This window comes from Mirounga leonina, unplaced genomic scaffold (assembly GCF_011800145.1).
Source record: "Mirounga leonina isolate KUSES-001 unplaced genomic scaffold, KU_Mleo_1.0 Mir_152, whole genome shotgun sequence".
In the NCBI taxonomy this organism is placed as follows: Eukaryota; Metazoa; Chordata; class Mammalia; order Carnivora; family Phocidae; genus Mirounga; species Mirounga leonina.
Window position 1 is genome coordinate 11,678,343 of NW_023270380.1, and position 27,817 is coordinate 11,706,159.

The 27,817-nt window shown below is 45.1% G+C and overlaps 1 protein-coding gene across 1 annotated transcript in view; it reads right to left on the minus strand.

Moving 5' to 3' along the window:
- Positions 1–25,385, minus strand: part of PAPSS2 (3'-phosphoadenosine 5'-phosphosulfate synthase 2) — a 68,696-nt gene extending 43,311 nt beyond the window's left edge. The window contains exon 1 of the mRNA XM_035008562.1: positions 25,275–25,385. Coding sequence (XP_034864453.1) covers positions 25,275–25,301 — 27 coding nt within the window. The 5' untranslated portion in view covers positions 25,302–25,385. The remainder of the gene's footprint in view (positions 1–25,274) is intronic.
- Positions 25,386–27,817: the final 2,432 nt, after the last annotated feature.

Here is a 27,817-nt window from a genome sequence, read left to right on the forward strand (position 1 = left end):
AAATAAATAAATAAATAAATAAATAAATAAATAAATAAATAAATAAATAAATAACAAGACCGAGGGAAAAAACTTATTGTTTATGTGAAGTTCATCACATAAACAATAAATCTTGTATTTTATCTGGCATCCTACTAGGGCTTTCCTTGTAGAAAATGAGGGCTAGCCTTGCATTTATCTCACACATTTGAACCCTGAGGATGTCTGTCTCTGTACCTCCTTCCTTTTTTTATACTCCACTTATAAAAATCTCTCCTTTGAAAGCCTTTTCAAAGGAAAGCCTTGGTGTCAGTCACAGGGAAAGGATGGTTTAAAAGTCTTGGTTCCAAACTGTTGGCTGCTAGAAACAAGGGCAGGGTGGGAGAATGGTAGGCATTGTCTGGAGAGATGAAAGTTTCACCAGTTCTGAAATTTCAGACATCATCATCTTTCAAAGTTTTGATAATCTTTTCCAGGAATCCCTAAGAGCCTATATTAAGAACATGCAGCCTTCACACATGACCTTGAAACTGGTGGTGAGCAGGGTCATGGGCTGGGGGAGGCTGTGCGGCCGGGCATGGGGAGGACTGTCTGCAGACATGGGGGTAAGAGAAGTCAACCTCAGGATTCAAGACTGTGCTCAGACCGTCCCAAGTAGCTGCTCCCTCCTCCTCTATTAACCAAAGAGTAAAATAGCCTTCTTTTCTTTTCTTTTCTTTTTTTTTTTTTTTGAGAACTGCCACTCTCCTACCTTGCAAGGTTCACAGATTCCACAGTGGAAAGAAGTGTCTGGAAGAAAAGGATGGAAGGATGAAGTTCTACGGAGGAGAGCCTGCACATGTAACTTGGATAAAATGCCTCGAAAAGAAACTTTAACCTAGTGGTATTACCTACACAACCAGTTTACTGTCATTCAACTTTAACCTAGTGGTATATACCTACACAACCAGCTTTGACCTAGTGGTATATACCTACACAATGAGCTTTGTCATTCAAACAAACAGAAACTTCCATCCACATTGGAAGGTAGCAGCCAACTTTACTTCTTATTCTCCAGGGCAGGACACAAAGTGTGCGATTTGCCTGCCGGGGTGCGTGATATCTGGCCATCATCTCGCCAAAGATCCAACTAACTCCTGCCCTGTTCTAAAATGGTCAGGGAAAGGAGAAGGAGCGGAGTATCTCGTTTCCCACAGAGGATGGAATTTGGGAATGGGTGGCCCTCTTTGAGCCCTTCCATTTCCTTCCCAGAAGATGCCAAGAACTGACCTCCCATCATCAACTTTCTGGTTCCTGACCCAAGGCTGGGAAATTAATTTTTTTTAATTATTTTTAAATTTCTTTTTTTTAAATTTTTACAGAAGGCCTAGGAGATTTTTTTTTTTTTAATTTTTATTTATTTATCTGACAGAGTGAGAGAGAGCACAAGCACGGGGGAGGGGCAGGCAGAGGGAGAGGGAGAAGCAGGCTCCCCGCTGAGCAGGGAGCCTGACATGGGGCTCGATCCCAGGACCCTGGGATCATGACCTGAGCCGAAGGCAAACACTTAACCGACTTAACCACCCAGGTGTCCTCATCTTTCTTTTTAAGTTAATCTGTAACCTCTACTTATACATCACAAAAACAGAAATGAGAGTTAGTATTTCTTTTCCTGTGAATAGCCAGAGAAGGCTCAATGCAGGAAAAAGAATTCCTCGATACAGGAAAAACAAGAAAAAACCCAAACAGTCCTAGGTCTCTTCATATTCCACCCAACAAAAGTGGAGTCTAAACACTTATACACTAACTCCCCTCTCTCCTCTCCTCTCAAGAGTTGACCCAGCTTTTAAATGTGCTTTTGCAATGGGGGGCCCAGCTCCAGTGTACCCCGGGTTTACCAGGGAATCAGAATGTCAGGTGAACTAGTGGGGCCACCTAGGGGAGGACAGTAAACTCAGCCCTGGCACAAAGCTTAGCTCCAGGGGCAGGGATGGGTCCATGTGCGGCCTGGTGACAGAGATTTTGTCTCACGGCTGCACAATTGTGGACAGTTGGAGGACAGGGGACAGAAGGAAGGCAATCGGGCCCAAGAGCTGCTTCACCACGGAGCTCAGTCAGGCACCGAGGATTCACTGGCTGGCCGGCAGTGACCTGCCTAAGTTGCGGGCAATAAATCTGAAAGCTGCGTCAAGCCTCAGTTTCCCCGTAGCACCTACCTCACAGGATGGTGAGTCGATATTACAAGGCCCCCAAGTGCCACTCTGCAGGAGTGTGGTGAGGAAGTCACGCAATAGAATGTTCCACAGCAGTGAGAACAGACAAATTACGGCGACATACAAGAAGGACGGGTCTTCCAAACAACGCAGCGGGAGGCCAGACACGACAGGAGTGCGTGCCCTCCGAGGGCAGTGATCAGGGGCCCCAGCACGGGCAAAGCAACATCATCTGTGGTGCTGGCAGACGGGGCGGACATCCGGGGTGGCTGGCCGGTCACCCTGTGAGCTGGGCCTGTCGCGATGGCTCGTCAGCCCCCGCTGGAGGACTGGCACAAAGCACCAGCGGGCCGGGGGGACAGCCTGAGGGATGTGGCCTGCCTCTGGAACTGCAAGCCCCTCCGTGGACAACGACACGGTCCACATGTAACATCACACACGCAGAGGGAAGGACGCTCCAGCAGCAATCACCCGGCTTGTCAAGTCAAGTCAAAGCCTAGGGTCCTGGGGGGGCACGACTAGGATTTGTTTTTAACGGGAGTAACCGGACAGGCTTCATCGATCATGCATTCAAATAACCGCACAACTCGATTCTGCTGCACTTTGCGGAACACGCGCATTGATACAATGGGACGAGAAAAGGATCCAAAAATGGCTACGCAGACTCTCAATCCCCTGCTTTTCTGCTTCTGTGCCTTATATGCGGCATACTGCATCTGAGGAAGTGGACGAGCCTCAGGGCAGCTCTTAGGGAGCCTGGTTCCCCGAACCTTGTGTTTAAACCTTCATGAATCCACACGAGGACAAAATATTCCCGATGGCAAGCTTGCAGGATCATCGTGCAGCACCTTTGCACAAGTCCCTTGAATTCACACCACAGAGCTCTGCTGGGTTCTCGTGGGCCGACGGAAACACGGGGAGGGTAAAGCACATTCCCCCAGACACACACAAGGCCCCCACTGTTGAGCTGTATCGTGCTCCTGGGCCTCGTTGGCACAGGAGAGGCTACACGATTGGGAATACGGTGTTCTCGCCTCGGGAGTATGGGGAGAGCAGACTGCATCACTGGGCTTAGCAGCCTCCTTCCCTCGAGCCCCGCTCCCCGGGGTGAGGAAGAGAGGTTTCCAGAAGCCTCGGCTTGACTGTGAGCACGGTGGGCTGGTTCAGCTCCACCTCAGCCTCGCAATCTGACCATGCTTGGCCTCTAGGTCCCTCCTCCTCCTCCTGAGGACATGCACACCCGTCCTCTTGCCTGGGGAGAGGGAGCCCTGCAGAGCACCCCCCAACCCCGTCCCACCCCTCAGCTCTGCGCATCTTCTAGCACCAACACCATCAGCAACAGCCTCACCTGATGGGCCGGCCTGATGTGGACGACGGCACAATTGTTCTTCACCCCTTCATGTTTGCTTTCAGTGTTCCTTTTGCAAACATCTTTTTAGATGCCATACTTCGTAACTTCCCTCGAATACAAATATCCTGCATGATTATCCAGCATATGCTTTCCATCTTAAGGACTCATCAGAAATTTCTGGCCCCAGAATGGAGAACAACCCCCACTAAGTGAAGGTGGTTTTGCAGCCCTAGGAAATCCTTTCGCAGAACATCATAAAGATGCCTTGTTCAAATGTTGGTGATTAACTCTGCCCAAAACACAAGGGTCTTCTTGATTCAACTGGAAAAATCGGCTTCAAGGCCGAGCTGACTGGATTCTGTGTACCTTCCTCACAAGCTGTCCCTTTGTTGATTTGTGTGGGCAAGCCTGGGGGACAGGGTGGGGCGTTATGCTTTGCTCTTCTGTAGACCCACAGAAACGAGCTACCTCAGCAAACCCTAAGCAAACAGAGATCTTTAATGGAAGATCTGGTATCAAAATGGAAACCTGGATCAGATGAGCAAAAGTTTTAGTTTGTGTTTCTTTTTCCCTCCCCTCCTGACCCCTCCTTCTTCCCTCCGTCTCTTTCTTTCTCTCTCTCTTTTCTCTCTCTCTTTTCCCTCTTTTCTTTCTTTCTTTCATATTGAGCATGTGTTGAACCTGGAGAAAGACATAAACTTGAATTTCTTTGAATTGATGTGATAGAAATGTGATTTAAAAAGTATGGCATGTTTAATGACTTCTCTTAGTGCAATCAGTTCTATACTTTCCTTCCCTTTAAGGCGGAGTTTTGCTGCCCCTGTAATTTGGTTATAAAATGCCTTCAAAAATGCTAGGGTTGGGGCGCCTGGGTGGCTCAGTTGGTTAAGCGACTGCCTTCGGCTCAGGTCATGATCTTGGAGTCCCGGGATCGAGTCCCACATCGGGCTCCCTGCTCGGCAGGGAGTCTGTTTCTCCCTCTGACCCTCCTCCCTCTCATGCTCTCTGTCTCTCATTCTCTCTCTCTCAAATAAATAAAATCTTAAAAAAAAAAAAAATGCTAGGGTCTATAGAGGTAAATGTCAGAAGTCTCTTTTCCCTGTTAGCCTAATGCTCTTTGTATCATCCTCTGGTTTTTTTGCTTCTGTTTCTTAATTGTGTAAATTATCCTCAAAAGCCTACTTGTGTTAGCCATTTACCTTGCTATGCTTCAAAATACTACATGTCCACTTTTCACAATAGCCTGCGACTGGAAACAACCCAAATGTCCACCAACTTGCAAATACACACGTGCTACATCCACACATTGTAATACTATTCGGCCATAAAAAAGAATGAGTGACACCTGCTACAACACAGATGGACCTTGAAAACGTTTTACGAAGTGAAGGAAGCTAGACAGAAAATACCACAGATTATATGATTCCAGTTCTAGGAAACATCCAGAGAAGGAAAATATTTGGAGGTGGAAAGTAGACTGTTGGTTCTTGGGACTCAGGGTGGAAACAAGAGCAATGCAAATGAGCACAAGGAATCTTCTGGGTGTGATGGACATGTTCTAAAATTAGACTGTAATGATGAGTGCACAACTCTGTAAACTTCCTAGGAATCTTTGAATTGTACATCACTGAATCCTTAAATTGGATTAGTTTTATAATATGTAGATTATTCTTCAAGAAAGCCGTATTTAAGGACGTCCCTTCACATGTTCATTGCTTGATGAAAATGCTGAGTTAGCCCATTTCATTCACTCAGAATCTCTTCAAATTTTTGTATTGGCTCCAAAATACACCATTTTTGTCGGTGACTAAGACCACACACAATAATTCATCTTGACTCTAACACTTATCCTAAGGGCGAAACATCCCCTGTTTGATAGTGTCTTTATTTTGAAGAGACTGTGGTGAGCATGGTCTCAAGGATTTCAAAGCCAGGGCTGAGCCGTACAATGCTTCCGAATGTGAAGCTGAGGCTCTAAGAAATGTGTGGGTAAATCAATTGTGGTATGTTCACACAATGGAATACTATACAGTAGGCTTTCTCAACCTTGGCACTACGGATATTTTGTCGTGGGGGACTACCGTGCATTTTGGGATGGTTAGCAGCGACCTTCCCCTTACTCCCAGTTGTAACAACCAGAAAATGTCTCCAGACATGTCAACACCCTAATGCTCAGTCATCCCTGGTTGAGAATCACTGTGACACAGCATTGAGAATGGACAAATACCAGCTACACACAAACAGAATGCATGACCCTCACAAATGTAACGTGGCGCACAAGAAGCCAGACATAGAAGAATACATTATATATAATTCCACGTATATAAAGTTCAAAACCAAGCAAAACTAGTCCCCTGGTGACCTTGGGAGAGAGAATCAGTGACTGGAAGGAGCTTCTGGGAATTGGTTAGCATCTGTTTCTCAGTCTAGGTGCTGGTTACACAGGTGTGTTTATGAAAATCCACTGGGCAGTACAGGTAAGATTTATATATTTTTCTGTATGTATATTACCCTTCCATAAAGTTTAAAAATATGGATCATTGCTGCTGGAGCAGAATACAGGGCATTCAGGGCAACTCAGGAGGGGCGCGGCACCGACTAACAGGGTGCTAGCGCATTCCTCCACCGTGACTCCTTCTGGCCCACTCAGAACCACAAGACAGAAATCCAGTGTATTCCACTGATAAATGACAGCTTGTTCCCGGGGTACTTTGTTATCCAGGTGCCAAAACCAAGAAAGCCACCACCCCCCACCCACTCCTGCCCATTTTCAATTCAGACTTGCATAGCACAGGTCTAAAATTAATTTCAGTATGAAACTGAGCTGCATGAGACCAAACAAAGGAAGGCTCACTCCAGCTAAAGAAATGAGTGGGTCTAATTCTCAAATCTGAGAGTACCACACGTGCCCAAGGAGGCGACCACTGTTGTTTGCTATTCTAGTGAAGAATGGCTTGTGGTGGTTCATTCATGCTCTCTCTCTCAGCTGGGGCTTTTTCAGACCAATGAGGTGCCTTGCAGAGTGGACCAGAGCCAAAGGTGGAGTTTGTGGCCATAATGACCTTGATCTAAGCACAGTTAGGTGACATCAGACCCAGGCTTACTAATACGACCAATGAGTTCACTCTCTACACAACCTAGCTTCTGAAAGCCTCAAAGTATCAGGAGTTACACATATACACACACGCATATGTGTATATGCGTGTCCAGGTTTACAAATAAATAAGAGATAAATAATTCCCCGTGGGTCTCTTAAGTCTCTGCACATCACGTGAGTGGGGGGCTAACTACTGTTTATTCCAGACTATCTTTTCAAGGATGTTTGTAGAGGGAATAGCCTTGGATTATAGAGAGAGCATCTCCGTCCAGAGCAAAGGGCCAGCCTGCCTATTGCCCATTATTAAAAGGTTCAGGTTCCCTAAGCTTAGAGTTCCTCTCCTGTAATGTAACTCACTGCTTGTGCATGTATCCATCTAGATGCATTCATGTCACTCACCCCCATGGGAGAGGGGGCAAGAGAAACCAATATATATACTAATGTTCATACTGCTTACTATGCTATGAGTAATAAAGTCCTTTGTCCCTAACCCACGGGTCTTATGTTTTCTGCCTTGAAACTATGACAAGCTAACTTATTAGATGGTAAGTGGGATAAAATTACAGACCCTTCACAGGTCTTAACTATACACCTTATCTAGGTAGGTAGGTAAGTAGACAGGTACATAGATACAGTTTTCTGTTTTTGAAAAGTAAATCTCCTACCTACCTACTCATTGCTCATGGCAATGATACTATTAGCTTACTATGTATCCTTCCAGAGATATTCTAGGCATTTATAACTGTATGTATCTTGTTCCTTTTTTCTCCCCAATGTTACCAGGGTATAGGCACTGTTTTGCACTATGCATTTTTTTTTTAAGTGTTTGGAGATCTTTCCATATTGGTACATTTAGGGGATAGGTCGTTCTTTTTTAACAGTTGCAAACTAGTCTGTACTATGGATATATTATAATAACAAACTAGTACTGAGTATGTACAAATACAATCTTTCCACGGATTGATATTTAGGTCGTTTCCAACTCTTTATTACAAAATGCTGCCAAGAATATCACTGCACATATATTATCTTACCCATTTGCAAGATGTCTCTGGAAAAAAGTTTTGGAATTTGACTTGCTAGCTCAAAAAATATGCTCTATTTTAATTCTGACAGGTATTTCCAAACATCTCTATGATGACTGTACCAATATACACCTCTACTAGCAACGTAGGAGAATGCTTGTTTCCTCATATTCTTGCCAACACAACATGTCGCCTTCAGTTTTTACCTTTGCCAAACTGATAGGTGAAAAATTAAATCTCTTACTTTGTATTTCTGCTAATGAATGAGATTGAATGCCTTTTCATATGTTTAAGAGCCATCTGTATTTCTTTTTCTGTGAATTTCATATTCTTTCACCACATTTTTTTCTGTTGATTGCTGATTTTTCTTTTTTTTTGGTAGGAGTGCTATCTATATATTGGAAAACAGCCCTATGTCTCTTATGAGTTACAAATTCCCCCCACCCTGGCTGTTATCTTTTGACTTTGTTTTAATTAAAAAAAAAAAAAAAAAAACCTTTGGCATGTAATTTCAAAAATGGTTTTATATTAACCTGTATTTGTACGTGTGTGTGATATCTGAGTTTGCGTCATGCTTAGAAAAGTCTTCCAGGTTATGAGACTATAATAGATCCATGTTTTCTTCTTGTAGCTTTACAAATTTATTCTCTTATGCTTAAATCTTTGCTTCACCAAATCATTTCTTTTCAAAATAAGTTCTCAAAACATACATTAAAATGTTATATTTATTCATAACACTAAGTATAGCTAAATAAAATGATTGTTTCTCAACTTTGTGGTCACATTTTTTTTTTATCACCATCCTTGGCAGGCAGACCTAGAATCAATCAGCCTTAGATATAGATTGGTTCTAGGTATAGTCCACATGGAGGCAATAACATAAACCTTATAGAGCTAATGTTGTTTTCCTATAAAGAGATAGCAGATAAGCCTCCAGTAGTCACTTGATAAAGAGGTTCTACTCTACAAAATTTTGAAATTATATCACCTATGAAAATGAAGATGGTCCAAAAGAGGCACAAAGAGCTTTCTTGAGGAAATTCGCTTGGCATCTCTCCCTGCTGGTTCTGCACAGGCTGGTGAGAAGGCTTGGAGGAGAATTCCCTATTCTTATTTACCCTGCTTCCAAGATGCCAAGCCATTTTTTTTTTTTTTAAAGTAAGCTCTACACCACCGTGGAGCTTGAACTCATGACCCTGAGATCAAGAGTCGTATGCTCCACCAACTGAGCCAGCCAGGCACCCCTGTTCTCTGCCATTTTTTTTTTTTTAAGATTTTATTTATTTATTTGACAGAGACAGAGATAGCGAGAGCAGGAACACAAGCAGCGGGAGTCGGAGAGGGAGAGCAGGCTTCCCGCCGAGGAGGGAACCCGATGTGGGACTCGATCCCAGGACCCTGGGATCATGACCTGAGCCGAAGGCAGATGCTTAACGACTGAGCCACCCAGGTGCCCTGTTCTCTGCCATTTTTAATCCCAAGGTCTCCTGGCCCCCTATAGGTGAAATTTCGTTTTCCTCCTGATGGTTGTATAGGAGAATTCGAGTAAAAGGATAATTTTTAATTTCTTTTACGCTTAATATATGTGGGCACATAGTTTTCAAAACAGTTGTAACCAAATTTACTTCAAAATAAGACAGAAGGAAAAAGAAAGGTGCCATCCTAAAGAAACCAACTGGAAAACACAAAGCCTACCATTAACTTAAGAATGGCCATGAGCTTGAGTCATCTAATCTCTTTAAGCCTAAATATCTGTATTAAATGTCTACTTGTTCTTTTATGTACTGCATTAAGAATGAATAATCTCTGGGAAGGTAAGTGCTGGATACAGCAACTTATCATTAATTTTTAAACCTAATGAGATAAGTAAAGTTGATCAAAAACCCATAATCATGCAATATGTGCCCTCCTTAAGCCTAATGAGATAAAGTTGATCAAAAACCCATAACCATGCAATATGTGCCCTCCTTAATACCTATCACCTGGGTGTTATATGCAAACGATGAATCATAGAACACTACATCAAAAACTAATGATGTACTGTATGGTGACTAACATAATAAAATTAAATTAAATGTTTTTAAAAACCCCATAACCGGGGCGCCTGCGTGGCTCAGATGGTTAAGCGTCTGCCTTCGGCTCAGGTCATGATCCCAGGGTCCTGGGATCGAGTCCCGCATCAGGCTTCCCGCTCCTTGGGAGCCTGCTTCTCCCTCTGTGTTTCTCTCTGTCTCTCATGAATAAATAAATAAAATCTTAAAAAAAAAAAACAAAAAACCCATAACCAGAAAAACGGAGGCAAGAAAAGTCACAATGGGGGGAAAAGGCTTGGTTATAAATTAATTTGATTCATTCTAAGTAATCTTAAGTGCTAGGCACGAAATACATAAAGGGACAGCATTTCTGCCCAGGAGGCACTTCCACATTTCCCCCAGAAATGCTAAATGGACACCAACAACTCACAAAGCAAAGGCATTTTTGGAGAGCTCTTCCAATGTGGGTTCCAGATACTCAAATCTATCAAATGTGACAAAGGAATTCTTTTAGATTTGTTCCCATCAGAACATACTAGGTTCAACAATGAGGACTAGAAACTTACATTATCAAGAATCACAAGCCACTTACACAAACGGGCCACCCTCTTGATTGTGATAGGAGAATGGGGCACATCTCCAAGGCTAGTCACCACAGCCAAGAACAGCTGACTAAAAGAATGCTCTCCAGGTTTTTCCAGAAAGCTGTCTGCTCATTAGGTAATGGCAAAACAGGACAAGCCTGGCAAGCTTTTAAACATTCCAGTTGCAATATTTAATTTTAAACATTCCATGAGGAATGCAGCAATCACAGAAGTCTGCCTTAGCTGGGAAATGGCCTAACATTTCTGGGAAAAAAAAAAAATCTGAAAAGGGCAAGTAGCATCCCAAAGTGGAGAAAACCAGACTACTGGTTAGCTGGCAGTCCTCAGGCACGTTGCAATGGTCCACATCCGTACAGGGAAGAAATCAGGCTAGACCATGGTTCTCTAGCCAGGAAGAACTGAGGAAACTTCTAGCCAGTTTTTAAAGAAACCAACACAGATGGATTCAATCCGATTCTCTGGGAGTGGGGTCCAGGCCTCAATAGCAGGACTGAAAAATTCCGGACAAGACAGATAGTCCCTAAGCTCCCACTCAGGTCTCACTCAATTAAGGGAAGCATGCAGAACCCGTGTAATGAATGGAACACAAGACGCATAAAACACAGACAAGTGGGGGCGCCTGGGTGGCTCAGTCGGTTAAGCAACAGCCTTCAGCTCAGGTCGTGATCCCGGGGTCCTGGGATCGAGCCCCACATTGGGCTCCCTGCTCAGTGGGGAGTCTGCTCCCTCTCCCCGTGCTTGTGCTCTCTGTCTGTCAAGTAAGTAAATAAAATCTTTAAAACAAAACAAAACACGGGCAAGTGTACAGAGAATTCTAACCAGGGACTTATAACACCAGATATTAGCAGAGAACAATATTCTCAATGAAGCTTGGCTTCCCCATACATGAACAATAAATATACTTGATTAATCAAATCAACAACAGAACCATTCGAGGCACAGAACCACATGAAAGGTATCAGGCCATTAACCCCTGGTGGTGGTGGTGGTGGTGGTTCTTTTTATCCAATTCCAAACTTACAAAATGCATCCACATCAAGTTCTGAAAATGCAGAGACTCAAATCTCTTTACTACGAACTACAAATCAAGAGTGTGAAAGTGGTAGGTTTTTCATTTCTCACTAGAAAATATGAAGAGTTGATGTGGCAAAAGCCAAGAGGATTTCTGTATGAGGACATGTACACTCCTTGTTTTATGGAAGAAAGAGGTGACACTGAATGACGACAGCCAGAATCGATGCTCCAAGAGGGCACCGTAGGTCGACTCCTTTAAGTGATCCATTTGAATGGGGTCTTAAAAAAACAAAATCTGGGGTGCCTGGGTGGCTCAGTGGATTGAGCGTCGGACTCTTGATTTCAGCTCAGGTCATGATCTCAGGGTCGTGGGATCAAACTCTGTAGCGGGCACCGCACTCAGGGCAGAGTCTGCTTGAGATTCTCTCCTTCTCCCTCTGACCCTCCCTGCCAACCCCCCCCCACCCTGCTCTCTCTTAAAAAAAAAAAAAAAATCCCCATCTTTGTTCACAACTGTTCTGAGTTCTCTGGATTCTAGATGAAGAACCTCTGATCTATGTCTTCATCCATCCTAAAGTGGCTTTAAGCCTCCAGCAAAGGTAGAACATGAGACCACAGGAAACCCAGTGAGCGTTTCAGGTGCTTAAGGCCCTGCGACAGTCACACAAAAATGGGGAGAAGGTGAAGGGCTCTCTGAGGTGGGACCATAAGGAAAACTCTGTGATCTTCTGGAACTAAAATTCAAATGTGTCTTGTTTTTAATTTAATATTTTCTGCACGGTTCCTTAAAAAATGTACAGTGACTTGTAAGGCACATAAAGCATAGCAAAAGCTCATGAATCAGAAATGGATGAGAAAGATTAAAGAGAAAATGGTGTAGGGACATAAAGCGTCATAGCACCGAGCATGAAGCTAGAGCCAAACTATGGACAGTGGGACGCAAATTCACGTCTGAGTTCACTGGCAGGTGTGTTGAGGGGGAAAACCTGGACGGTCACAGTTTCCAGTTTCCAAAGGATTATGCCAAAAAACAAAACAAAACAAAACAAAACGAACACAAAGAAACAAGCAAACACCTCAGAAAAATAGAACCCTTCTGGTACTAGGACCAGATGGAAATTTCTCCCATGACTCTCTGTAAGGAGAATATCATGTGTCCTAATAAATGAACAATAACCTCCCCTGCTCAGCAGGGAGCTTGCTTCTCCCTCTGCCCCTCCCCCTTCTCATGCTTGCTCTTTTTCTCTCTGAAATAAATAAATAAAATCTTTATAAGAAAAAAAAGGGTCAGAGAGTAAATATTTTCAGCTTTATAGGCCATGGGGTCTATTGCAAATGGTCATCTCTCCCGCGAAAGCAGCCACGGACAATGTGTAGACAAATGCTGCCCAGTTACAATAAAGCTTTATTTATAGACACAGGACTTTGAATTTCATATACCCTTCATGTGTCACGAAATTGAATTCCTCCTTTGTTTTACCCAACCATTTAAAGAAATGTGTAACCACTGTTCTCAGCTTATAGGCCATACCAAAACAGGCAGGGGGCTGGATCTGGGGCCACCAGGACATAATCTCCTGACTCCTCATCCACAGGGCCAAGAATCCCCCCAGAAGTCTCCTCAACTCATACCCATCTCTTTCCTCAAGCTTCTGTCTATATTAACTTTTTTAGATAATTACCATTTCCGCATGATATAGGCAACTATCCACAAAGCCAACAGGGATGGTACCATGAAGAGACGTAGCTTCAGGAGTTTTATGCTCCATGGAAGTAAGACCATAATCCAGGATGAATAGGCAGCAGAGAAATGGTTTAGTTTCCCAGTCTCCTTATTAAAATAAACACACACACACACACACACACACACGAGGGCGCATGCGCACACACAGTGGCAACATTTGAATGTACAACTTTCTCTATTTCAAGGATCACGTGTTAGTCTTTTAGAAACATATAAAAACATATGTCATTAGCTGAATCACTTAATGCATGTGTTGGGACATTTACGGCACTAGGTCTCTCAATGGGAATGAGGCCAGACAATGTCTCACGACACACAATTGGTCAGTGCAATCCCAGGAAGAAACCCTTCATTCAAGGATCACTCAGATGCCCCTGAGCTTCCCCGTGTGCAGGGACAAATGAGGTACTAGGGATCTTGGGAAATTGGGCTTGTCGCTACTCTTCCACCGGCTCACAAGAAGGCCCCATCTCTTGGGGCACCTGGGTGGCTCAGATGGTTAAGCGTCTGCCTTCAGCTCAGGTCATGATCCCAGGGTCCTGGGATTGAGCCCCACATTAGGCTCCTGGCTCAGCAGGGATCCTGCTTCTCCCTCTCTGTCTGCCTCTGCTCATGCTCTCTCTTTATCTCTGTGTCTCAAATGAATAAATAAAATTAAAAAAAAAAAAAAGAAGGCCCCACCTCTTTACTGTCCTCATCTATGATTTGTAAGACCTGTAACTACCCATTCTGGAGAGTGGCTAGATCACCGATAAGAATTTACAGGTAAGCTAGGACGAGCATGATGAAAGAAAAGGATTGTGCATTACCCAGAGGAGCCCCGCTAGAGTTCAGGGAGGTGACAATCCCCCTCGTGGAAACACAGCACACAACTTATTGCGTCTCCCCCAAACATGGAACTGCATCCAGAAGATGCCCTAAACCACACAGTTGTAGGGTTTGACGCAGGTCTGAGACACCCTTCCGAACACTGGCCCCATAACCAGTCCCCCGTAGGCTGTGTTTTGTCACCCTCTGTATTTTTTGATACTTTCACGATCAGCTCTGGTAAGGAGCTGTGCATAGGATATGGGTCCCCTGAATCATGAAAGATTAAAATTCTGTTCTCAGCCGTGGAAATGCCGGCGAAGCCTCTAGCACATCCAGAGAACAGGCGCAGAGCTTGCAGGGCTTTGGGAACGGGGAGGTCATGAATGCCCGTCTGTGCAGTGCACACATAATGAACAAGGCAAGATCTAGAGTTACATGTAAGTCACTGCAATGATTTCTAAGGACACTTCTTCTTGAGTGTGTGCATTCACCCGCTAGAACACTGAAGCTTTGTGTTGTTAAGGCGAGATGCTGGGTTTCATTCCAAACACCACTGTTCCCAAAACTGGCCACAGAGCCTCATCCAAACTAAAATTTATTGCCTTTTAACGGCATTTGTTAAAATCCACATCTTCTACAGATTATACCACATTCCAGAAAGCCACGGAGGAAAAAAGTCAATCTCAAGGCAACATCATCTTTTTAGTTTCTTCCCTGCCTCATCTGCATCCACAAAGACAACATTTAAAGGTAGGTTTAAATCAGAATCATCTTCATGCTGATCGTCTTCGCATCCATTATATCCACTACGTTAAGGAAGGAAAGAAAAAGAATGATTGAAAACACAACATTCATGCTTCAGAGGCGGACACTTCCAGCGTTGTATCCGAAGGCAAGGTATTTGCCCTCTATAAGCCTTAGGGTTCTGGACTACAGAACATGGATGAGAACATCAGGTACCTCATTGGTTACTGTGAGCTAAGATACTGTGGAAAGTCCCTGAATAAGTACTTGTCCCCTCCCATCTGTTTAGGGAACTCAGCTGGGTCAACAAGATATCCTTCCAAACCCTGAGGGAGATTTACACTGTAATCAAGAATTGGTATCATAGTGTGCTGTTTAAAAGGCTTGTTAAAACACAAACTCAGGGTGTCTGGGTGAAGCGTCTGCCTTTGGCTCAGGTTGTGATCTCAGGGTCCTGGGATCGAGCCTTGCTCCCCTGCTCAGTGGGGAGCCTGCTTCTCCCTCTCCCTCTGCTGCTCCCCCCACTTGTGCTTTCACTCTCAAATAAATAAATAAAATCTTAAAAAAAAAAAAAAGGTAGACTCAATTACTGAAAAAAAAAAATGGAAGAAACCAGGTATTCATGATGACCCAGATTTTTCCATTCATTAAAGTGGCTGACTGTGCAGATACAACTCATCTTTTGGACAAAACCACGTATCCAACATGTCTGGCATGGTGAAGACATGGTTTCTCGTAACTGAGTTTCTATACTGTCGCCACACTACTCTCTTGGTTAAAATAACGTAACCCCATCTCCAGTAAAGGAGTTCACTCTCACCCCCAGAATTACATCCTTCAGTACTGCTCTCTCCACACTAATGCAACCACTCCCCAATATATGTCTTCCAAACATCATGGAAGCTGTCTTTTATAATCTCACAGTCTTTACAAGCTCCTCCTTGGTCCCTAGGGAAATCCAAGCCATCTCCATCTGGCTGCCAACATCCGTAAGCCTTGACCTCCATTTGGGTCAAATTTTTATTGTATGAAAAATGCATGGGTGGCCTGGTCTTCTATCATCTACAAATCACACTTACTAACTTGGCTCGAGTATTAGCAGCTTTAGTGGAAACAAATCATCCTGTCTGTGTTTGCTGAATACTGACGTAGTGGTAAGGCTGAGCAATAAAAACTATTACCCATACTTGTTGGGTCTGAAAACAAAGAAAATGCATTTTCCAATTATTCACCTTCTGTCACCAGAAGGGGGGGGGGGGCAAAAAAAGGTGTGTGAAGGTAAACATACATTTGCTATCGTGTGCCATTTACACTTTTTTTTTTTTTTTTAAGTGCTGGGGAATAGCTCTAAATAGAATTCATTATTGGGGTGCCTGGGTGGCTCAGTCAAGCGTCTGACTCTTGGTATCAGCTCAGGTCATGATCTCAGGACGGTGAGATTGAGTCCTGCCTTGAGCTCGGCGCTGGGCATGCAGTCTGCTTGAGACTTTGTCTGTCCCACTCCCTCTGTCCCCCACCCTGCTTGCACTCTCTCTCTCAAAAAAAAAAAAAAACCTTGTTCCTATTATCTTGAGATATTAGCACTAGGCAGCTGCCAAAATATTTTACAAATCAAGCAGTAATACCAGTTACCTAATCCAGCTGTGCTTGCTACTTGGTGTTAAGTCTCCTTCCCTCTATGAAATAAACAACTTATTAACCACAGGGGAGCTAAGATTTTAGCTTCTCCTGTGAGTAACTCTCTAAAGACTTCTTTCATTTAAACGAGTTCCCTTCTATTTGTTCATAAGCTTGCCTCATGAGATGAGCTCTAAATGAGCTAATGCACAGGAACCCCCTGGAACAGTGCCTGCCACATACCTGCTCAGTGCTGGAGATAACAAGTCACAACACAGTAGGAATTTTCTAAGAAAACATGCTCTAAAAATCAAAACTCCTGATAAATATGCAAATCCCTCAGGTGGAATTCTAATGTTAACGTTTTAGGAGCTCTCTTCTTACTCACATGACTAATGTCAACACAATGGATGACTATAAAAATTTTTATTTTTTAGTAACTTCTCAAAGCATTGTTGTATTATTGACCCCATGGCCCAAGAGCTGTAATTACTCATATAATTTTGGAACAGACCCTCTCTATTAGGACTCTGCGATCTAGGTAGACATTATTATTATTATTATTATTATTATTATTATTATAGACTTTAGGGTACTTCATGAACCTAGGATAAATGGAGATGGATCGATTTTGAGGCTAAGCTGGAAATTCCGAGAACTACAAGAACTGAGGTTTTAGTGTGTAACTGACAAGGTCCTACTTCTACCAAATATAATTTTATCTACATTACACATCATGTAATCACTGGCATCTCTTTTTTTTTTTTCTTTTTTGATAAAATGATTAAACCATTTGACGAGGCTTAAGGAAGAGTGAGTGAGGTTGAGGGAGTAGGTTGAATTTTCTAAAGAGAAATGGGCTGGTCAATCAAAAAGTAATTCAAAATGGTAAACTTACATTTTGCGAACACTGCTCTTGGGTCTGTATTTTCTATCTCCAGAAGGTCAAAACAAAACGCTAGAGCTAAATCAGGGTGTAATCATGACTCATTGATAATCAGCTTGGGAGTGCTGCTTTTTTTTTTAATCTATGGAAAATACTTCCCAGTCAGTAAAAGAAGAAACAAAGCTGTAGAAAGAAATGGGTAGGGCCTCCTTCAAAGGGCATGTGATAAAGACAGAAGTGGTGGGGGTGCAATCAGGGGACCAGAGTTCCACCTTCATGGTAGGATCACCAACCAGCTGGCCGGGAAGACGGCCCTGGCCTTGGAAAGCTCTGAAAAGCTGTGTATCGATCGCAATTATACAGGGCTTATTAAGATGAGCTCTTAATTTTTCTTCCAGAAGTAAAATGCTAGGGTTCTTCTAAAGTAGGAACAGCCTGGTTAAGCATCTGACTCTTGATCTCGGTTCAGGTCTTGAGCTCTCAGGGTCATAAGTTCAAGCCCCATCCTGGGCTCCACACTGGGTCTGGAGCCTACTTAAAAAATAAATAAAAATAAAGAACAACCTGAATTAAATCATTTAAAATTCTGGGATGCCTGGGTTGCTCAGTCAGTTAAGTGTCTGCCTTCAGCTCAGGTCATGATCCCAGGGTCCTGGGATCGAGTCCTGCATCGGGCTCCCTGCTCAGCAGAGAGCCTGCTTCTTCTCCCTCTGCCTGCCACTCTACCTACTTGTGCTCTTTCTCTCTCTAATAAGTAAATATAATCTTTAAAATTTTAGCTTAGTAGAGAAAAGGATTTTAAAATTGTATGAGCAGTGGGGAATTTTGTGGATTTGGGCCCAGGATGCTGTAGTACTTACTGACTGGGCAGAAGGTTGAAAGAATATAAAGGTTGTGGGTGGGGTGTTACAATTAGAAAAAGTAAATGCTATGTTTAGAAAATACTTAATGACAGAGTTTGAATGGACTAAAAAGCTATAATTAGAAAATACAAGGCTTTAGTAGCTATAGTTAATTACGGCAAGCCCAGATCCTGGGTGGGTTATTCAGTAAACACTTGTTGAGTGAATGGAGTACAGGATAGGTATATGAGGACTTGACAGGAACTAAAAAGGGAAAAGATTTTAGAGACCTTAAGGAAAACGAAGTAGTGGACAATGGGACCAGGAGCAGAGGACCAAAAAGTGAATTCAAGTTTTTAACAGTAGGAAATACATGAAAATAAAAATCATCGCCAGTGGATGCCTGGGTGGCTCAGTTGGTTAAGCGAATGCCTTCAGCTCAGGTCATGATCCTGATGATCCTGGGATCGAGTCCCACAACGGGCTCCCTGTTCTGCAGGGAGTCTGCTTCTCCCTTTGACCCTCTCCCCTCTCATGCTGTTTCTCTCTCTCTCTCTCAAATAAATAAATAAAATCTTTAAAAATTAAATAATTAAAAATCATCGCCAATATCTTGGGTTGCTGATTTTGCTAGAAATTGGGAAGGCATGAATTATCCATAAATAAATGATGATTGGGGAGGGAGTCGATGAATGAGGTTATGGGAATAACATCTCAGACTTTAACGTAGGTGATTTAGGTCTCTAACTAAAGTCTGCAAATGGTTTTCAAAGCACAAACCCAGCATACATTAAAAAGAAAAAAAAAAGAATTGCAATATTAGTAGACTGGCTATAGACACTTGGTGGATAAACGTCAGTATTTTTCATAACAAAACATGTAAGGCAGTTGTTAACTAGATATTTAAAGCAAATCTTAACCTGGCATAGAAATGATCACCTTTAATGATGTAGAATTTGATATAGTATATTTATGCAACTTTTAGAAAAGCTTTATAACAGGTCACAGGCTATACAGTTTTATTGCCAAAAGGTAATTATCTGGTGCTAGACAGATTGAGTTCGCCATGTTTATGTTGCAGTCATGTTTTCTCGATACCAGTTATAGCAAAATCAACTTCCAGAGTAAATCTGAAATGCAGAAAGAGCTGCTGAAAAGGTTTTAAAGGAAGTCACCCCAGCCAACTGATAGAAGTCACCATGTGTTATCAGAGGAGAGTTACAATTCAAGTTTTAAAGACAGTGGCTCTCTTACAGAGAAAAAATTAGTTCCATCTTGTTCACCAATTTATGCTAAGGTGAAAAAATTATTTGGCGATCGAAAAGGCAGAAAAGAGGAACAAGAAGACCAAATCTGTACAAATCCAATGTTATTGTTAATTGACCTTGCTGGAAATTTTTATTTCATATTTACTGAAAGCCAAGGGCACTGACACACCAGTGTGAGTCTGAGAAAGGGTGTGGTGTCCTGTGCCTGGTGCTGGGCTCGCAGAGAGAGGGGCCCAGTAGCTTTGGGGACTCTGAAAGCAGGGGACACCGGGCGTGCTTGTGATCCCGGATGGACCCGAGGAGAGGAGGCATGGACAGACTCCAGCAGCCCCCAGAGCTCCTCAAAGTGCTGGCCTGGTCACACCAGGCAGGAGCCTGGTTCCCACACTCCTGGGAGTGGCGGGCAACATCAGGATCTTAGCCCCAGAACTGTGCTGGGGCAGCCGTGACCTCAGGGTACCCAAGGAAGAGGACATGGGGAAGTGAGAAGGGGCCTTTCAAACCAGAATGCACTTGAACTGGGCCAACACTAAGGATGAGACAGTTGGTGCACATCTCAAAGGATGCCCACCCAGACAAGGTAAGCAGCCCCACCCCGACATTAGTACTTTGTAGGGAAAAAGGATTAAATTAAATATTTCTGACTAGCAATCTGATTTAAGTTTTTAAAGCACTTCTTTTTAAAGTGCGCCCTGTATAAGAATGGTAAAAAGTAGGGAAGGTAAAGGTTTGATATGAAATGTTAATGATACCCAGGAATCAAGGAGAGACAGATATGGTGAGCACTGTGAATTGTGTAACACTGATGAATCACAGACCTGTGCCCTTGAAACAAATAACACATTGTATGTTAAAAAAAAAAAAGGCAGAGATTTTTGTTTCCAGCACTGATAGTCTAGGTTGTATACATTTCCTTCCATGCAAACAAGTAAGAAATGCAAGTTATAATATAATTAGAAACACCAAAAGCTGACAAGAGAAAAAGAAACTACCAGGTTAAAATCTGCAAGGGACCTAAGAGGTAAGCAAGCAGGGAGGCACTTCTCGCCTGATAGGAGCAGGTGTGAAAAATTTCGACAGCCTCACAGGGAGCTGAGAGAGAGAGCTGAAAGAGAAATCGAAGCCCAGAACATACCCAAGTGGGAAGAATAAAAAAGCCCATGTCAAGTTAAGCTGAGGCTCTTAAGAGTCATCCCCCACACAGAAGAGTGCATCCAAATAAACCCACCTCCCACACGGACAGACTGCAAGGACAATTTGCCTTGGCATTGAAAGTATTCCTAGGGGGAGGCAGGGTGGGTGTGAGAACTTGTCTGCAAGAGCTGGCCCTTGTGTGCAAAACCGCAACTCAAATTCACATCACCTGGGTGGTCTAAAACACTTTAAGTGGTAAATTTAGGTCAAAGTGGTCCCAGACTAGGGGTGCCACCAGACACCCAGCAGAAACAAAAGCAAATTCTACCCCTAAAAAAGAGCCATTCATCCTAAGCCTCAAAGAACTCCTGCAAGTCATTTTTCAGTGGTAATGACAAATACCCAGGCAAAAATAAGCAAGCACACAAGAGCAGACAGATGAGAGAGGAGAAGGGGAAATCTCAGAAAAATCTAGATCCTACAAGCACATTCATCCTTTAATGAATTCTGTGGCCATTTGTGCAACCTAGTGTGTACGAGGGTCTCTGCCAGATTGCTGGGCATGGGTGTCATCTCAGCTGTTGTGTGAACAAATCACCAAGACTAAGGGGTGCCCATGACTATTTACTGATAGATTTTGAAATAAACAGCCGTCTCCTAGAGGACTGATATCGACATTATTGATTCCTCTCCAGGCCCCCATTCCCTGGAAGTCCCATGTTCAAGTTCGGCCTGATGATCCCCTAAGCAAACCGCAGAGTCCGGTGCATGGACAGAAACGTGATGAAAGACAAAGCTAACTATCTCAGAGTGAGCTGCACTTACCTTTAACTGTAAAAGTCCACACAGATGAGTTTGGGATAATAGCATGAATTGGACAAAGACTAATTTTAAGGCAGATCTGTAAACAGTTGAAGGCACAGGAAGGGTGGAGAGAGGTTAGTCCAATAGTAACATATGCATAGAAGGCCTTTCTTTCTTGGCCAAGGTTGTTGGCAAGATCTTGCTGATATTCGGGTTACTCTGGTGTGTCCACACTCATGACCAGCCTGGCTCTTCTATTCAGCTTTTCACAATGAGGGTTCATATCATCACTTCTATTCTTCTGCATCAGTTTGCTCTTATTAAATATTCTGGTGGTTCTTATTTACCCGGCTTTCGGAACCGTATGACCTGTGCTTCCTGCTCCTAGTTTGATGAACCATGACAGCGTAGTGTAATAACAACAGCTACCACATACAAGGGACTTAATCGGGGCCTGGAACTGTGCGAGATACTTTTTTTTAGGAGTTATTGACTCCTCACAACATTGTAAGGGCTAAGGCATCATTACCTCCATTTTACAGATGGGTACTATGCACCACAGAGGTTACATCCTGAAACACATAGAGCAGGAGCAAGAGCATGAGCTTGGAAGTTGGACAGACCTGCATTCAAATCCCGATCTGCTCTTGGCATTCTCCTCCCCTACAGACGAGGCTCAGTTTGGCGGGGCGCAGGCCACCGTGTGGATGAAATGAAATACAGTGTGGCCTCGAAGTAGTGCTGGTTTCTCCTTCCTTCCAATGGATACTCGTCTGAAAATTCACGTGTTGCCTTAGGGAGCACCTTCAAATAGTTTCCAAAGTCGCTACCGTTGGAAAAATAATGTGGTATTGTACACAAAATAATAAAAGGCAAATAATCTCTTATATTTATGGACCGTTTTAAGGTTCCAATACTCCTTCACTCCTTCCCAACCATTGGCTTGGTTTTTTTTTTGTTTTTTGTTTTTTTTTAAAGATTTTATTTATTTATTTGAGAGAGAGAGAATGAGAGACAGAGAGCACGAGAGGGAAGAGGGCAGAGGGAGAAGCAGACCCCCCGCCGAGCAGGGAGCCCGATGTGGGATTCGATCCCGGGACTCCGGGATCACGACCTGAGCCGAAGGCAGTCGCTTAACCAACTGAGCCACCCAGGCGCCCCAATAATTGTATTTTTAATAGTGTTGTATAATTTTTTTTTTTAAAGATTTTATTTATTTTTTAGAGAGCGAGCGAGAGAGAAACAGCACGAGAGGGAAGAGGGCAGAGGGAGAAGCAGACCCCCCACTGAGCAGGGAGCCCGATGCAGGACTCGATCCCGGGACTCCAGGATCATGACATGAGCCGAAGGCAGTCACTCAACCAACTGAGCCACCCAGGCGCCCCATTGGCTTGTTTGATCCTTTGGAAAATATTTTACTATCTCAGTTGTCTTTTTTTAGAATGGTTGTCTGTCTCTGGGACATAGTAACATTGTCTGAACATAACAACATTGCCTTGAAAAAATACTAATCCAGGAAATGATGCAAGAAGAAAGAATCAGGCCTTTGCCTTTCTTTCTAGTCCTCTGGAAGCTGACTGCCTCCTTCCTTCTCCTGGGTCTGTGTGAGTGTAGGTGGGATGCTGGTGGCCAGAGTTGGAGGTAAGTCAAGGGAGGGAGAGATGGATGTGACACATAGCTGTCTTTGCTTTTCACGGTAAGGATGCCTAGCACAGAAGGAATGTGCTACCTTCCCTTATAAAAGAACATTTCATTTTCTCCTCAAGCTCGTGAGAAAATCATCCTATAGTCTCTCATCCAGAAAGTGTGGCAACTCTGCCTATTTGTGCTATCTCTCTGTCAAATAAATAAATTAAAAAAAAAAAAAGTGTGGCCAAAAAAAAAATCCTGGGAAAGATGTATTCATCCCACACAGTAGGGGTGCGACAAATATTTGCAGAGACTGTGGTGTACATTGACCATCCTCTGTGGACAATGCAGAAAATAATGTAATGATCCCTGTGAGTCTCTGAAAAAGGCCGCCCAGCCTCACTTCTAGGATAGCTTCCTAGATCAGTAAGACCCACTCCTCAAATAATGATTGTCTCTGAGGCCACATGTGTGGACCTATCTTGTCTTGGACAGCAAGGTTTCAGAACACATGTGGAGTTACCATTTAAAGCTTGAGAGATTTCAGATGCATTTAAAGCTAGCTTGCTTTACCCAGTCGCCTCTATCTGGCCCTTTTGGAATTTGTGCTGGTGCGTGGATTATAATCATGTTAGCTAAATAAAAGTTCAGAAGTCCTGCTAGCTTTTTCAGGTGTTAATTTAATCCTACACAGAACACATGCACACCCCAAACAAAAAAATAGATGGTTTAAAATGTGTAAATAGAAAAAGCAAAGCCTCTGGCGCTCAAATTTCTCACTGTCTCTGACTGCACAGGGCCCGCGATCAGTTTGTAACCCCCTGTTCTCAGACCTTCCTCACTGCCGGGCGCCTGCTGACTGGGGACCCGAAGGGAAAGACCACCTGTCCCTTCATTACTAATGCTTGACAAAGCTCCCTATCAGAACTGGGAAGGAATTCTTGAAGCAGGCAGGGAAGAACTAAAACCCCACTGATATGCAAAGCCACCAAGTGCCCCGGCAGCTTGTCACAGAGAAGACACCATTTAGAATTTTACAGAAGTTAATCAAATTAGATAGGAATAAAACACAGATGATTTTCACTTAATATTTTTAACAATCTTACAATACTGAGAGTCTCCCCACTTGAAAATCGCTCCTATAAAAAGGCAGCTGAAGTTGATGCCACCTTCGTCCTGGACCTTCCTGCCCGTCCAGTGTGGTCCCCTGAAACCACAGAGCACCCACCGCCTTTCCCTTGCTGCTCAAGCCCACACCTGCAGCCCCTGCCTAGCCCCCTTCAGGCTCCTCCCCCCAATTCCTGGTTTGCCATCTCTCCTCCCAGCTGGCCAGGAATACACCTCAAAGAGAGTTCAGTAGTAAGCATTATATAATAATAGTAATAAACATGTATTGAACACCTACTATGTGCCAAGTTCAAGTCTAATTCTATGAGAGGGGTCAACCCTTTCAGTAACCAGCATAAACAACCTGAGGCTTGCAGTGTGGTAAAGTCGAACCATCAGCAGTCAGGCTGCCGGCTGGGATCTAAGCAGGGCTTGCAGACCACCTCCGGTGTGGACCAAATGCTGTCTGCAAGGCTCCTCCCACCTGGAGTCAATGATTACTGCTGCCATTTTTAGGATGCAAAATTAGTAGGAGCCCCTACTCGGGGCACCTGGGTGGCTCAGTCGGCTAAGCAACCGACCCTTGATCTCAGCTCTGGTCTTGATCTCAGGGTAGTGGCTTAAGCCCCTCCTTGGGCTCCACGTTGGGCGTGGAGCCTACTTAAAAAAAAAAAAATACCCCTTTTGCTGAGAAAGGAACTTTTCTTTGACAATCCCTCTATTTCCCATAAATGGGCTAGCCCAGAGTACTTCTGGATTAAACCGAGCCTCCTCAAAACAGTCGGCTCATCTTAACCCACGAAGCCGAGGAGCCCCGGGCGGACCCAGAGGTGCCGCCCGCTGCCAGCAGGGAGCTGCTGAAGAAGCTGGAGGGCTAAGGGCTGCCGGCGGGAGCAGCTGCTGTTTCCTCCACGAGGTCTGTCATTAACGTCCCCTCGGAGGGGGTGGCACGGACAAAAGCCCAAGGAGTACCGCCGACGTGCGCCCAGACCCGGCAGAACCGGCCTCGGCTCTCGGCCACCCACTCGAGCGGCGCGGAGATCACACGGAGGAAAAGGCGGGTCCGGGGAAGCTCTTGGGGGAAGAGAGGAAATTTCCCGTTCCTGACCCCCCTGCTCGGCCGGGGCCGCAGTGCGCGCTCCGGAGCTCCCTCCGGGCGTGGCGACCCCAAGCGGCGCAGGGTCCCCGGGGCGCCGGCGGAGAGGGGCTGCCCCGCGAGGGCTGCCCCGGGGTCCCTCCTCCCCGCTCTCCCTCCCCCCCCTCCTCCCCCCCCCTCCTCCTCCTCCCCTCCCGGCGCCGGAGCCTCCGCGCCCTGCTGCTCGCCGCTCCCTGGGAGGGGGACGCGGTGCCGGGGAGCGGCGGCGGGGGTGGGGGCAGGCGGCCCGCAGCCTACCGTCTTCTGCTTCTTGATCCCCGACATGCTGGCGGACTGGACGCCGCGCGGCGGACACTCGGAGCTCGACTCCCGGGAGCGGAGGTGCGGGGACTCTGAGAGTGCGGCGGCTGCTGGGGCCCGACTCCCGGGAAGGAGGTATAAAAAGGCTCCCGCAGACACGTCGCACTTCCCTGGACCGGCCCCCTCCTCCCACTCCTCCCCCCGCCGCGCTCCTCTCCGCCCCGTCGGCTCCGCCAGCAGCGCCCAGCCCAGGGGCCCGGCCGCCGCCCGGGCGGCTCCCGGCCCGGCCCCCGACTCGCCCGAGCGGCCGCGCCCGCGCCAGGCGGGGGTCGAGGTCGCCCTCCCCGTGCCGGCGCCCCCGCCTCCCGCCCCACCCCACGCCTCTTCCAGGAAGGACTCCGGCCTCCGGGACGGGCCTGTGGGCAGGGTCCTCAGCGGGCACCGACGGCCCGCTCACCTTCGCTGGCCACCACGGCGAGGGGTCAGGTTATTGACCCCGCGTCCGCACCCGGCTGTGCGCTCCTCCCGCGCCCCCACGTCCCCGCGAAAGCATCACGGCCTACCTTCTCCCCACCTTACTAACGAAGTAACTGAGGCTTTCAGACTTTTCCCAAGTTATGTTCTAAGCGAGGGGCCTCAAACCCAGGCTTTCCACACCAGCGTCATCACATGGGATGATAAAATAAGGGGCCAAGTGCTCGCCTGCGCGTCACGAGCCAGGCCTGGTGCTAAAGGGTTCGCTCCTTTGTGTTGGCGGTATTTTCGGCCTGTTACAGGTGGGCCCGCTGAGGCCCTGCTGCAACTCAAAAGTCAAGTAAGCAAGGGCAGCCCTGGAAAATGGCCAGGGGAAGCCCAGCGACTTTTCTCAGTTCACTCCCCACCCCCAAGTATTCCTATCGTACTTCTGTTGTTCAACAACTAAGATGAGCCCTTCGGAGAAAGAGCAAAAAGGAGGCCCAGCTCGCTTACGGCCTAAACCCTAGGAAACCAAGGTTTTATCGGAAGACAGCATGAGGCCACTCTCTTAACCCAAAAGTCTGGGGGGACCAGAGGTGTAAGGGGAGGGAAGCTGTAATTAGTGACAAGCATTTTGAGGGCAATCACTGGGTCTCACCCCTCTTTGTACCTTAACTCCTTGCGAAATGCCACAAACAGATCAATAGGACAGCACTTTCTGAAAAAGAGTCATTAAGATGCACAAGGGCCACATGGCTTAGCCAACTGTGGTCTTCCTTCTCTGGAAGGAAGGGGCTGGGGAAGTTCTTTCTTCTGAGGAGGTCAAGGGTGGAACTTTTGTTTCAGACCTAACTGGACTTCTGGAAGACTGCAAGCCTTCCAGACAGACACCTGAAGATCTGGCTCTTCGTTACTTCTCCATGGGAAGGCGGGAAAAAACATCTTCAGGAGTCAAAAAAACTTAAAAGGCAGCCTTACATGTTTGTACAGTCTTGAAATGTCAGTATATGCATTTTCTTACTCATTTTGAGTAAGGTGTCACCACTCCCTTCAGCTATGAGCAGCTAGAGGGCAAATACTGGATTTGAGTTTCTGTTCTGAACACAAACACTTTGAATTTACGTGGTTTGAACAGTAACATCCGTTCTCATTTCATTGGAAAAATCCTCTTGTATCCGTTCCAACCATATCTTGAACCCTGCCAGATGTGAGCAAAAAGGTAAATTAAGTGTGGATGGAGAAATAGCAATTTGTGTAATTGCTGTGTTTTTTCACATTGCCTCTAAAATAGTTGTGTTTCTGAAAAGAAGGAAGTGGAGGGCAAGTCTCTAAGGGTTACTTCCCAGAAAAGGAAGAGATGAGTGTTTAGATCTGGGGGAGGTCTTGAGATCCTTTGTTGTCCACTCGCCTGGTCCCCATATTTCACGGAGGGGCAATGTGGAACTGGTACCCGGAGGAGGATGGAAGGGGACCCTTGACCTTCATCACCAGCTGGAGGCAGAGGTGAGCCTCAAGCCCAGGTCAGAGGTTCCCTCCACACCCTGGGACCTGAATCACTCCACCTCTTGGTCAGCTATTTCAAGAGGCCGCGAAAACTGTACACAGGACTATTTATCTCATTTTAGATTTAATTAATTCTCAAGTAGTACTTTGGAACAGATGTGCTTTACTACTTCTCTGGAAGCAATTCTTGTGAAGTAGGAGGCCTCGCCTCCCCTAGACCCATACCACAGGCCATCAGTTCTGCTGCAATTCAGCAGGGCAACTCACTCAAAAGCAAACTAATCATTCTTGTTTACTTTCACAGGTTGTGTGTGTGTGTGTGTGTGTGTTTTAAAGACAATGTCTTGAACTCTTTTTCATCTCACTACCATCTTGGTCCTAGAAGAGGACATTCCTTTGTATGAGCAACTAGTAGCTTAATTTTTGGAGTCTGATTCCAGCCCATCAGAGTTGAAAGAAGGAAGAGGGAGGAAGGGTTGAAGTCTGTCCATTCATATGGACACAATCTCCGTAAATTTCTCAGTAGTGCTCCCTCCAAGCCCCTGCTATAAAGCACGGTGAGCTACACTGTACCAGTTTGT